The sequence below is a fragment of the Zonotrichia leucophrys genome, chromosome 1A (assembly GCF_028769735.1).
Source record: "Zonotrichia leucophrys gambelii isolate GWCS_2022_RI chromosome 1A, RI_Zleu_2.0, whole genome shotgun sequence".
In the NCBI taxonomy this organism is placed as follows: Eukaryota; Metazoa; Chordata; class Aves; order Passeriformes; family Passerellidae; genus Zonotrichia; species Zonotrichia leucophrys.
The window spans coordinates 22,027,331-22,040,313 of record NC_088170.1 but is presented as its reverse complement, the minus strand read 5'-3'; the positions used below and the strand labels follow the sequence as shown (position 1 = coordinate 22,040,313).

Genomic DNA, 12,983 nt, shown 5'->3' with positions numbered 1-12,983 from the left:
CCCCTTTGAAGCCTTGCTGCTGCCAATTAGCCCAGGGAAAGTGGAGGAGGGGGAGAAGAAATGGGCAGAGATACAGAAAGAAAAATGGAGGCTTTAAATGCACAAAAACAATCAGATCTCATGTATGAAGTTGTGTGTCTGGTGTAAATACAACATAAAACTTTTCCTCTCTTTTTATTTTCAGTTCAGCTCAAAGATACTGAACTTAAAAATTTTTTGAAATAACATTGGGGTATTCTGATAGGGAAAGCAGAGTTACAGGTCTGTAGTTTGGAAAATAGTGGCTTAAAGAGGAAGGGCTCCAAATTCAGTTTAGTCATAGCAGTCATCCAAGTTGTCATTTCTGTGTTATTATTTGTTGTTACCATTTTTATAAGAGCTGTAATATCCAACAATTTAGCAGTATTGCATCATATGACCTCTCAAGAAACCTGGGGTTGATTATTGTCCCAGTTCTTTGTTCATGGAGCCAGCTGAGAGACAGAAGGAAGATTTCCCAAACTTTAGAGACGTGCCAAGGAGGAGTTTTCTCACATAGTCTCTTCCAGCCCATACTGGAATAACTCCCATTCCTGCCCTGTGTCTAGTAAGGTGGAGACAGTGTTTTAGGACAGATGCTGAGAAGGATAAGAATGTCTTTAGTTAGTGTTAGAGTAGGTGTGAGTTTCCTTCCTCTGAAAGATATCATACATGGTGAAGAGCTCCTGTCAGGGCCCTAGCCACTGTTTCCAGTTATTCTTGGCCATACAAAAAGGTCCCAGACGAGGAAGTGAGTGGAGCAAGGGAGCAATTTTGTGGATAAGAGAGGATTTGTTGTGGCTAAGAGGTGGTCACAAAGAAAAAGTATATGTTTTCCTATTTTTCTGCTTGAAATGGTATGCATTTAAGCATGCATTTTTTGGTAATGAATAGCAGCTCTGCATTTGATTACAAAGAGAGAAGTATTTCCAGAAAAAGTCCTACAATACAGTGTTAGAACACAATAGGACCAAAAATCCTTTACTACAATTACTATGGCTGCAAACAGCTTTACTTTTAAGGCATATAATTTTACTTTAGAGGTTTTGAACCTTCTCACTTGGTTGTCATACAACAGAGCATCAAGATGAGGAGGTTGTGCCTACCACTGATCCCTACTGATGTTAAGTTTTTCTAATGGGAATAAGCAGTCTCTCCTGCCTGCTTTATTCTCCGGGAGGGATCTGGGAAGGCATTTTTGTGTAATTGTTTTTCTACCCAGCAGCCCTTTTTGATGGTATTCCACAAGGCTTTATTTAGTTTGCCTTCTTGTTTGATGGACTCTGGTGTTTTGAGGATAGTGGTGGCACCCAGAAGTATCTCTCATCCTTGTACAATCCTGCCGGTGTTGCCAAATGCTTTTACGTATTTGATCAATAATTGAGATATGAATGAGAGCTGACGATGATGCAGAACTGTTGTGCAGGACTGCTTTCATCTTCCTTTCTGGCCTTCTTCCATTTAGCCTTGATGCTCACTCTTTCATGTGAACACAGATTTCATCATTGTCACCTCAGTGGTAACAGATGTGGTAATTAATGCAATGCAAGTTGCAGTGATGTCTACTTCAGGCTGCAGAAATCGAAACTGGTACTGCACACTGAGGGTAGGTCTAACCAGACATGCAAGTTCTGCACTAAGCTGCCTGCTCACTTCCACACAGAAAATAAAGTATTGGATTGAGCAGAGCATCCACATTGTTCATGCACTTATCGAGCAATAGGAAGATGAATATGCAGAGTCCACCAACAAGTGCAGCACCCATGGGAACATGTGATGGAACATCTATTGGTAGACTAAAAGAAAAACTAATTTATCTTGAAGAAATCTTAGCTGAATTCCCATTTCTTCAGTGTTTGTCTGCCAGCAAAAATTTTGACTCTTATGTCAAAGAAATGTATTAATCCTACTGAGATCTAGCTGGCAGCTGAAGTATATAACATTTTAATTAAGATTGTTGTTATATTTTATGAAGCGGAATGTCCAGGAGGATGCAGAAATGGAGGAGTTTGCAACGAAAGACATGTCTGTGAATGTCCTGATGGATTTTATGGGCCTCATTGTGAGAAAGGTAATTTAATAAAATATCTCAACTGTCTTCTTTACCACACTCTCAAGAAAACTGTATCTTCTGCACTGTATGCTCTCCTAAAATTAAGAATGGCCTTTTCTGAAGATTTTGTATATTTTGAGTTCAAATATGTAAGAGAATTGTTGTTATCATCCATGGTCTAGTGGAAATACAAATTGCTTACCTGAAAAATATTTTCTCTTTCACAAATTACTTTTAACAAAAACTGACGCAATAGTTAAGTGATCCCTTATCACAGGGAATCCATCTGGCAAGAAGATTAAATAAAATTCTTCTGTTAATGAGGACTAGCTGTGAAACAAAGCACAGTGCTTTAGTTGCTCTGCATTTGTTTATTTGCAGATAAGATCTTTGTAAGCAGGCTGAAAACAAAAATGGGAAGATGAAGGAAAGATTCTCTTTCTCTTCCATGAGTGGATAATAGCCCAAACCAACATTTCCAGGAGTGATGAACCAAGAAATTGGTGTGACTTAGCAAGGAAATTAGATTTTCTTCCTGTTGCTCCCTTCCTTTCCCCAGTGGCAGTCCCTCCCCAGGGCAACTGCAGACGCCCATCCCTATGGGCAACCTACTCCAATGCAATCATTCTTTCCCAGATACTCTGGTTACATCAAAAATATTAAACACAAAGGATCAAGGACTGTTCTCTGGCCTGGAGAGCAACTGGCACAGCTTACATTCATATGTTTAATAAATTCTTACCTTCCAACAAGCCCACTACAAACTCACTCCTGGGAGGAGCCTGTGGTCACTACTCATCCCAAGACCATGGCCAGGAGGATTTGCTGGTCAGCTGGGACAAAGCCAAGCCACCAACAATTTCACAAGATGATTTCACAAGGCCATTTGGCCCTGTGCCTGGGCACTGTTTAACTCACCAGCATGGACCCAACCTCACTGTGTGTACCAATTGTGGGCAACCACAAAGTGAAGCATTGCCCTGTAACTTGCCTCCCTGAAGAGCCTTTTGAGGTGGCCACAAGGCAGAGAGGTCTTGGAAGAGGACAGGAGCTCCAAAGAAGATTCATTGAGAGCATGCAGGACAGTTTGGCTGTGCAGCAGTCTTACCTACCAAAATTAGGTGGCCAGGCTTATGCTCAGGTCTGCAGGAGTGGGGAAGGTTCATTGTAAAGCCTGCCTGGGAACCCCAGTGAGTTACTGACCCTTCTGAGATAGTCCTGCCTGCACAGCAGTGGAACCAGAATACAGCTGTAGAGAGCACTTGTCTGGGGGGATTTTAAATATCCAGAGAGTGTCAGTGTATGTGGGTACTTTGGTCTCCCCTGTCTGGTATTAAACTATACAAGAGGCAATTTCTGCTTACAAATGGAGTTAGATTTGAACTTCAATTAGCCTACAATTTTTAGTAGCACTATACAGAAATTGCCAGATACAAACCATCAATATAATAAATTTAACCCCTTACCAGAGGCACTTTGTTTTGACTTAGAACAATAAGCAGAAGGGAAAGTAGCTTAAGGAGTCAATGTGCATGTGTTTAAATGCCAGGAAGGTACTGACATTTGGACATTGCCACCAGCAATGCTTTTTCTGCTCTCCCCACCCCTCAGCACTGTGTGTTCCTCGCTGCATGAACGGCGGGCTCTGCATCACGCCCGGCCTCTGCATCTGCCCCCCGGGGTTCTACGGCATCAACTGCGACAAAGGTAAGCGCCCGCTGGAGCCCCAGCTCTGCGCAGCAGCCACTCTTCACCCACCTGTGCCAGGTTCCCTCTAGGAGGGCACTTCGGAAAGTCAGGCAAGCAATAAGTAAATAAGCTTTAAAATTTAAATTCTTAAAATAGATGCTATTGCACAGGCTGGCAGCTGCTGGAAGAATGTAGGAAATTGTAGAGATCCATACACCCCAGCTCTGTGAAGGGTTGCTGGGATAATCCCTTCAGCTCATCCACTGAAAACTGATCTTACCACAAAAATCACTTCTATTTCTGGGGTGAGAAAAAAAACTACCAAAAAAAAATCTCTATTTGAGCTCTATTTTCCTGTAGTAAAATTAATTTTACTAATTATTTAGTACATTAATGTGCTGCATCTGGACACATGAAAAAAATATGCAAGCTATTCATTTTTCGTTGCTGCATTGGGACTCATGAAGGGTAAAAACCAACAATCAATTGTTCAGAACAGTAATTGGGAACAGTCTAAGCTACCATGTAGAAAGAACCAAGTACTTTCCTACAGAAGTGTACCTGACCTGCCCATGTCATGCTCCATTTCTCATTGCAGGTCTATATGAAGTAAAGACTGAATGCAAAAGGTCCTAGAGGCCTTTTCAGCAAAATAGTGGGAACCTTCCTATTACTTTACACAAACTGTTGGTGTCAATGCCCTCACAAGTTCTATCTAGTCTTTGAACAGACTTTCACCGCATTTAGAAAATGCTTCAAATGCGCGCTTTAATTAAATGCTCCTGACGTCTTGAAGGACTAATGTGAATCCCAGCTGTTTGGTGAAAAGTCACATCTAACACAATGTAAGTTATTTGGCAGCTGAAAGTCAGAGCATTTGCATCTATGTCACCACACAGAAAATCTCACAGAGGTTTCTTTTCAGTCAAAGGATTACTTAAGAACTGTAGTGAAGTATCCTCTTTTAGAAGTATCTTCCAGTCTTAGGCTGTGCTCCTTTTATCAGACACTAGCAGTTTCAATAGCAATAGTGCCTTAATCCTTCAATGAGCTTTATGTGTGAGGGTTGATAAAGATGTAGCACAGTCCATCCTCAGAGAGCTCACTGCTGTATTGTTCACTTGTCTCATTCTATATTGCCTTGTGTGTGTGCCCATGTAAAGCATTATGTAGGAATAACTGCATTTCAGTCTTACTTTGTAAAGCAGATGAAAAGAGGTTAATCCTGCTTTTACAACCTACTCAATGTTTATTTATGATGAACAGCAGGGAACATTAAGTCCAAGTTAGTTCTAGTTCATGTTAATTAATTAGTTAATTCTTTTTATTTGTTTCAGCAAACTGTACAACAACCTGTTTCAATGGAGGGACATGTTTCTATCTGGGAAAATGCATTTGTCCTTCAGGCTATGAGGGAGACCAATGTGAAATTAGTGAGTAGCATCTCTGTGTGCTTGCTTTCATTTACAGCTTCTTCTACTGTCATTGCCTGAATGGTAACATTTGAGCTGCCTCTGCTGGGCGCAGAGCAAGGGTCTCACACAGCACTTTGGGACCCTCTGAGTCAGATGCCACATGCCTCCAAATGAGTCTCCTACTCAGAAGTTTGATTCATTGCTGGACCATCTCACCCTCTGCCCTGTTCTGTTTTCACTAGTAACCAGGCTTGGTAACAATACTCAAGCTGTAAGTATGCAAGCAATGCCCTGTGGCAGACGTGCTGCCATGCCAGGCCTGTGGGGTGCATCTATTTTCAGACATTATGGCAAATCACACCTGGGCACAGCAGATTAAGTTTGAGCTGTCACCTCTGAAAGGGCTACTATAATTTGGGAATGAAAAGATTTCGGGCAAAAGGAGAACTAAACTGTAAGAGCTGAGAGCGTTCATGCAACATGCAAAGTTACATTCACAAGGTAATTGAGGATGTAGAACCAGACCTCATTCTTCCTGGACTTACAACTTCTAACAGGACACTGTGCAGGAAAGCTTTCCCTGCTGTAAATAATCCCACTAATATTTCCCAGCACCTTCACAGGAGCATGGAAAGCAGTATTTCACCTAGGATATGTAAATGCTGATTTTTAAATATACATCAGTAGAAACAAGCTCTTCTCACAATTAGGAAATTTTTATCACTTTGGAAACACATGGAAATAAACTCTTAACTTGCTATCAGCCAGTACACAACAACAAGTGAATTACTATGCAAAGAAAGTACACAGGTACACTAAGACCTACATTTTGCTCACTCTTTATGAGCAGATTAACAGTAGGTGTACGTAGATGTTTCACCATGTTTCTATTCATTACAAGGCATTTTGCAACTACTTTTTGCAGCATTAAAAATTCAGGGAAAAAGAAGCAGCAAAGCTTTATTGTTTTTAAGTAAATGAAGATTGCCAACTCATATAAATTCAGATCATATACCACAAGAACAACAGTGTGGGTTTTCAGTGGATTTACCTTTGCTTATATCAAGTTCAAATTTGACTATTTGGCAGAACCCCATTTCTTTCTTCAGTCCCTAAAATGTCAATGTTGTTGACATTTTTTAGATGAAAATTAAGGTTTGATTCAGAGAGAAACATGCATTTTATATTTGGTGGTGGTTTTTTTGAGGAGAATTCTTAGAACTCTTATTGCAGCATGTATAATTAAGGGCAGTCCATTTAATTGACCTGTCTGAGGAACTGAAGCTTGTATTTGTCTACTGCTGCTTGGGATAAGTGCAACTGTTTTGATTTCCTGGAAAGGTTTACCTGTGAAACTCAAATTAAATTAATTAAAATACAGGCAGTAAACTAGCTTCTGTACAAAAGAAAAAAGAGCAAATTCAGATCGTGGTAAACTGGGACAATGTCAATGAGAGCAAGGAAAGCAATGCACTTGCTCTGGCTCTTGTAAAGCCAGGACTGCAATTGTTAGACTGTGATTGACAGCTGTCATCACCCCTGGGCACTGCATCAGCTCAGCAGTGGAAGATTGCAAGAAATCTAGACAAGGCTTAGAAACACCAGAGCAGAAACACAACTCGGTCAATTTTCTTAGATCCAGGGCCAGCTACATTTAATCATGGGATTCTTAAAATAATGAGGGGGAAAAACCTTTCAACAGGCAGAAAGCCATCTTCTGAAAATTGCAAGGTTTTGTTGTTTTGTTGGGTTTTTTTAGAATTGGGTATAGGTTTTCAGTGCTTGTGTAATAATTGAATCCCTCTGTAAGACTCCTGGGAAGTGTACTGAACCCAGTCTACAAAACTAACAAGCATTCAAAGTCTTCCAGGTTTTTTCCTAATTAGTGTTTCACTTTGAATCCAGAGTTTTGTTTTGCTTTGGATTCCTCTCGTACTTGTCACCAGCTGTTTTGTTACTTTTTCCATTTCTAAGTCAATAACAGAGAGAGTTACTACTCTTTCCTTCATTCTGTGACAATCCTAGTCCGAAGTTAATTGAGCTGCACTGAGCCAAATGCTTGCCTGTTGCAACTTGGTGGAAGTTGATGTCACATCTCTTGACCCATATACTTCAGATTTGCTTAAAGAACTAGGAAAGTTCATTGATTTCTTTAGCATTGCTCTTTCCAATTGTTAATTACTTGGGATGCAATTGTTTGTAAATTAGAATGCCTAAAGCTTCCCTCCCCAAAGGCTCCTGCAGAGGAATTTCAGAGTTATTAAAATAATTAGGTAGAATAGGAATGAGTGTTTCCTTTATATTGACAATATACATGTGTATCACAAAGGTCTGTAGGGGTTGAGGGCTAAGCAGGTGCTGCCTGTGATGTTGAGCTCCCAAGAGGACAGTCTGTGATCACAAAATGAGGTTTTCGGCACAGCAAGATAGTGTTGATGCTTAAATTATGATGTGCAGTTCTCAGTTAATACCTTTCTTAAAAAAAAAAAAAAAAAAAAAAAAAAAAAAAATAAGAGAAAGGGAAAGGAGAAGGGGAAAAGGGAAAGGGAAGGAAAGGAATCAGTTCGCTGCCCCAGGTTCCAGTTTTTATTTGCTTACAGATACAGGTAAATATTAGTGTTAAATCTAGGAAGGGTGCATTTGTTTTCTCTTTTCTGAATGAGGAAGGAAGTCTAGTGGCATTAGAAAAGATAAAAAATGGTTTTGGACCACAATGAGAAAATCTGCATTGGTACATGTGGGCATCAAGGTGGCAGAAAAGTGAGGATGCAGTTCTTGGTGGCTCAAGAGTGCCCAGGAAGTGACAGTGAACCTCCCTCAGCCTGGAGTGTCTGACTTCATGGGCACTGTTCTTCCCTTCTTAGAGAGAAGATTTAATTAGTTCAGAAATGCAGACAAATTCTAACAAGGCAGTCTGATGGTGGGACATTGGATGTTAAGTTTGAGGAAGGTCCCTGGTGTGCCCAGCATGAAAGAAAGAAATTGAGTGTGGTTCTTCACCAGGAGGGCCTTCTCAGTCCCAGACAATCAGGGCCAAACAAGACTTCCTACAGCAACAACACCTGACCCAGCCTATGCCTTTGGCAAAGGCTGTTTGTGAAGGAAAGTAATTTCCAGACCAAGAGCCTGGAAAAATGTCTGCCAGTTCGGATTACTGTTAGCAAAGTTGCTCTGTTCTTTGCAAACAGGAAAGAAGGGCATGTATTTGTAATGAGCTCTTAGTTTCTGAGCTGCCATGTGGAACATTCCTCGCTGCACCATCCACAGCATCATGGTGTTCCCAGCCTGTGCTACAAGCTGAAGGGCCCAGCCAATCTATTTACTGTCTGCAAGCCATACCTGTCATTTCCTGAGTCTCCTACTGCTCTCAGATGGCACTAGATTTTTTTTCTGCTGGGGCCCCTCGGGTTTGGATCCCACTCTTTGGAACTGCATGGTCTGGGCAGAGCTGCCTCCCCTGTAAAAGGTGGAGAGAGCAGGAGCCAGTACTGACCAAGGTCACACAGGCTCTGGCCATGCCAAATTGTTGTCATATTCTCAAAGGAGAAGAACACTTTTAAGTTGGAAGCACAGACTTGCAGCAGAGTCTTTCCTGATGGATCCACAGTGCACACTCTAACATCTGGTGAGTTTTCAGGTACAGGCAAGCTTGTCTGACACTTGTCTCCAGTGGGCACAGGGGACTAAGACCATTGTTTCCACCTTTTCAATTTCTAGGTAAATGCCATCAACCCTGTCGAAATGGAGGCAAATGTACTGGTAAGAACAAATGCAAGTGCTCCAAAGGCTACCAGGGAAACCTGTGTTCAAAGCGTGAGTACCAAAGCCACTCCCTCAGTCCCCGTGGGAACATCGAGCTCGCTGTGCAGTATCTGTTTTACATAACGTCACTGCTAATTGTTTGTTGTCAAAGTAATTCAAGTTATTTTACTTTCTGGACGTACATCATACACCAGACTTAAGGAAATTATGAAACCAGAAACATTTTTTAACAGAAGTGTCCTCACAGGCCCTTCTGTACTCTTGAGTTTCTATAAAACAGCAGTGTGTCAGCTCAGCAATGGCAGTTTAGTGAGAGAAATGCTTAATGAAATGTCAATAATTTGCCATGTAAATATCCACTCTAAGTGGAGTGCTGGGGACTTCTCTCCTCTGGCTGGTTCTGATGGATGCTTGTCTCTGCTGTACAACCTGATTCTCTTGCCAGGGGCTGAGCTAGACATTGCCAGTAAAGAATGGGTGTGGACTGTTTCAGGGCTCTGACTGCAGTCAATGCAAAGGCACAGATTTACTTTGAGAGCCACAGCCTGTGCCAGGACCAGCTCATCATGTGAAACAGCAGGGAGAGCAAATGTGTGACTGTCTCTGGATGAAATGTCATGAGAACAAGTGTGTGTGTTCACTTTCTGCAGCTGTCTGTGAACCCAGTTGTGGCCTGTACGGCACCTGTGTGGAGCCCAACAAATGCCAGTGCAAGGAAGGCTGGCACGGGAGACACTGCAATAAAAGTAAGTGAGAAACAAACCCTGAGAGCTGGATCTGAGGTGTTACACACCCAGTGCTATAAAGAACTGACTGCCTCAAGAGCCTTTCCAGCATCATTAATGATACCACACTCCTTTTTCTCTGACCTTTAATCCAAGCAATAAAACAAAGGCTTTCAATACTCCATAATTTCACCTACTTAAAAAAATTTCATAATAATTTGAAAGTGTTTTATCATGACCATTTTTGTATTAGAAATTCCAGAATCTGGTATCAATCAGAGGAGGACTTGCATGTCCTCCCACCATAGCATGGAAGGGATCCAATTTTTTCAATACTCCTCAGTAATGTCAGCTAGCTTTGAAATGCTGGGTAGGTATTTTTAAAAATAAAACTCTGTCAGGTTTTAAAACTGCTTGAAACTTAGAAAAAATGTAATGTCCTTTAGAAATTTTGGGGAAAACTTGAAGAATTATGCAAGATCTGTTCTTAGCAACTTTACATTTTAATTCTCCTCTTCCCACCCATGTTCCACAGCATACAAAATGCATTGCCCCAAAGCAAAGTTAAAGTTCTCAAAATAAATTTCTGTTGTGCTTTTTGGTCCATTTACCATCTATTGTAGTAACTGATCATGTCACTGGGCTTAAAATGGTACTATATAATTATTTGAAATACAATAGGATATATCCAGTAAGAACTTCAGATTTAATTTTATGTTTCATGTGCAACAATACTTGAACAGCAGTGATCTTTATATACTCCCAAAAAATTCTAATGTATATCACTGTTGGCTACCAATTCACATGTTGTGTTTTATGCGTCAATAATAAAAAAGTTTGCAGCTACAAAACCAATCAGCCATAAGGAATGTGAACCTTATGTTGCAGCATCAACTGAATGTTTACTTTTATTAAAACCTGTTGATACATATGATTTTTGTCACATCAAAATGTATAGAATAAATACAGTGTTTTCATTGAAAACTGAGTATTATACAACTAAGATGGATTTTGCTGTGAAAATTCGGTTTGCTGTGAAAATTGGGAGTCTGCTTTTCTGTTTTTACCTAGTGGATTTGTGTTTAAGTATTCATGCTACCCTCTGAAGGAGAAATACCGTTAATACAAGTTATGGTTAGAAAAAAGATATAAAGAAATGAAGCACTACAAACTACAGTTTGTAACTTTGGTATGAACTTTTTCTTCCTGTCGTACTCTTCCTATAAAGAACTCAGATAGCACATGAAAACAAATACATACTTTAGGTGACCATCACCAAAGAAATAATTACTTGTACAACAAAACTAAAGCTCACACCTGCCTTGTGATAAGAAGTCAGTAGTCTCACATTATTGTAAACTCCAAGGTTTTGCATCCTTCATTACTTGGAGTTTGGATAGAGTCCTGTTTTGTTTAGTACTGCAAAACTCTTTGTATTCAGCAAAGAACCTGTGAAATGGACATTTGGCAAAATTCACCCCCATTTTAAGTGTCCATTAATGTGCATACACTGCAGTTCCCTCTTTTCAGCTGGAATCAAACCTCACTGGGTCTTGAGAGGAGACTTAGAGTTAACTTGAGAGACTTGCTTCATATTCCATCAAATGAATGGCTCTTTGGTAAAGCTGTTTTCTTAAAAAAAGAAGTGGCTAAAAAATTGAACAGAGGACTCAGTTTTTCAAAGTAATTTCCATGAACTTTAAGTGATGAGATGAGTAAATGAACCTATAAAGAATTACAACATTATACTTTGAATTCCATTTTTATTGTTCGCTTTCATTTTCCACAACAAAGCAGCTCTACTAAGCCTGTTTCAGATGGCTTTTTTTTCCCCCAGGTGTTTATGACCACTGGTGTTCTTTCTTTTTGCACTCAGCTATAAACCAAAGCCCAGCTCAGGTAGCTGGTGCAGATTCTCCCCAGGGGATTGCTTACGCCCCACTCTAGAGCTGGCAGAACACCATGAGTGTAACCCACCTGGAATGGGGGTTACAGATGTGAACCCCAGGCTGAGTAACAGCCTGGCTGTGCTGGGATCCCTTGACTCCCTGGCCAGGCCAAGCATCCGTCTGTCTGGCAGGACTCTGTTTGTCCTGAGGGGTAACGGACGTGTGAGCACTTTTGTAAGGCAAAGCAAAATCAAATGGGTAAGACAGTTTCCACTTGAAATATTAGCTGTGGATCACGAGCCCACTTCTGTGGATTCTTTTTTCTTGAACTGGATAATTTTCCAGGGTACGGAGCCAGCGGTCTGAGCGCCCTGAGGCCAGCAGGCAGCAAGCACAGGCAGCACACGCCTTCGCCAAAAAGGGCCGAGGAGAAGCATGTCCCACCCGAATCCAATTATATCTGGTGAGCTCCAACATCTGAAATGGTTCGTGTTACACAAAGTTCACAGCCTTCATTAACCTCTCATGGATTGAATGTTAAAATGCTCTTCATTACAGTTAAGACTACCGGCTGGAATTTTATTAGCTTCATTATAAACCACAGAGCTGACACTTACTATTCCTTTTAAGTTTTATAAATACTTCTGTAGCATGATTATATAGGCTTCTTCTCTCAGTGCTTTGGATGGTGTTTTGTACTACACTTCAGTTACAGCTAAACTTCCCTTTTTTTTGGTTATATAGCAAATATTATCCAAAAATTAAGTAACAATATTCAAGGAGAAAATCCTGTAGATGCTAACCCTGAATTATTTCAATGACTACAGATGCAATTTGCCTAAGACAAAAGAAAGGTGCATTTTGCAAATTTTTACAAATTGTGTATTTAGACTTTTCCCTAAGAAAAACAAATACATAAATAAATAAGTTGCCTAATTTAAAAACTGAATAACTCAATTCAATGTTATTTTTGGCTTTACAGTTTTGTGTATTAAAAAGAAACTGCAGTGGTACCATTTAAACTGACATAATGTATTGTAAACAAAGTAGAGCTATAATGTAAGAAGTTTCTGCATCAGCTTGAAGCAATATAATATATTGTAAACAGAACAGCTCTTATGTAATAAACTTTTTATACTGATTGTTATGTATAAAATAAAGACACTGCTTTAGTTTTTTGAGTACTGCTCTGTGTGGCCTCCTGGGGTCTCATCAGTGCTGGGTTGGGACGATGGCTTTTCTAGGACACCCTCATAAAACAGTGGCACTGTTGGGGTGCTCTCCCTCTGTCTACTTTTAGCCCCACAGATCTTCAAAATACTTCAGAAGAACAACTTCTTGTGCCTTGGCCAAGGAGGGGAGAACATACAAGGCTGTGTGTTTCACTCCTTATACTTGTCCTCCTTGTACCACGTCCTCCTGTTCCCAGCCA

The 12,983-nt window shown here is 40.5% G+C and overlaps 1 protein-coding gene across 1 annotated transcript in view; it reads left to right on the top strand.

Moving 5' to 3' along the window:
• Window positions 1-12,732, top strand: part of WIF1 (WNT inhibitory factor 1) — a 40,781-nt gene extending 28,049 nt beyond the window's left edge. The window contains exons 5-10 of the mRNA XM_064731105.1: window positions 1,994-2,089; window positions 3,683-3,778; window positions 5,098-5,193; window positions 8,893-8,988; window positions 9,588-9,683; window positions 11,897-12,732. Of these exons, the coding sequence (XP_064587175.1) occupies window positions 1,994-2,089; window positions 3,683-3,778; window positions 5,098-5,193; window positions 8,893-8,988; window positions 9,588-9,683; window positions 11,897-12,018 (602 nt within the window). The 3' untranslated portion in view covers window positions 12,019-12,732. The remainder of the gene's footprint in view (window positions 1-1,993; window positions 2,090-3,682; window positions 3,779-5,097; window positions 5,194-8,892; window positions 8,989-9,587; window positions 9,684-11,896) is intronic.
• Window positions 12,733-12,983: the final 251 nt, after the last annotated feature.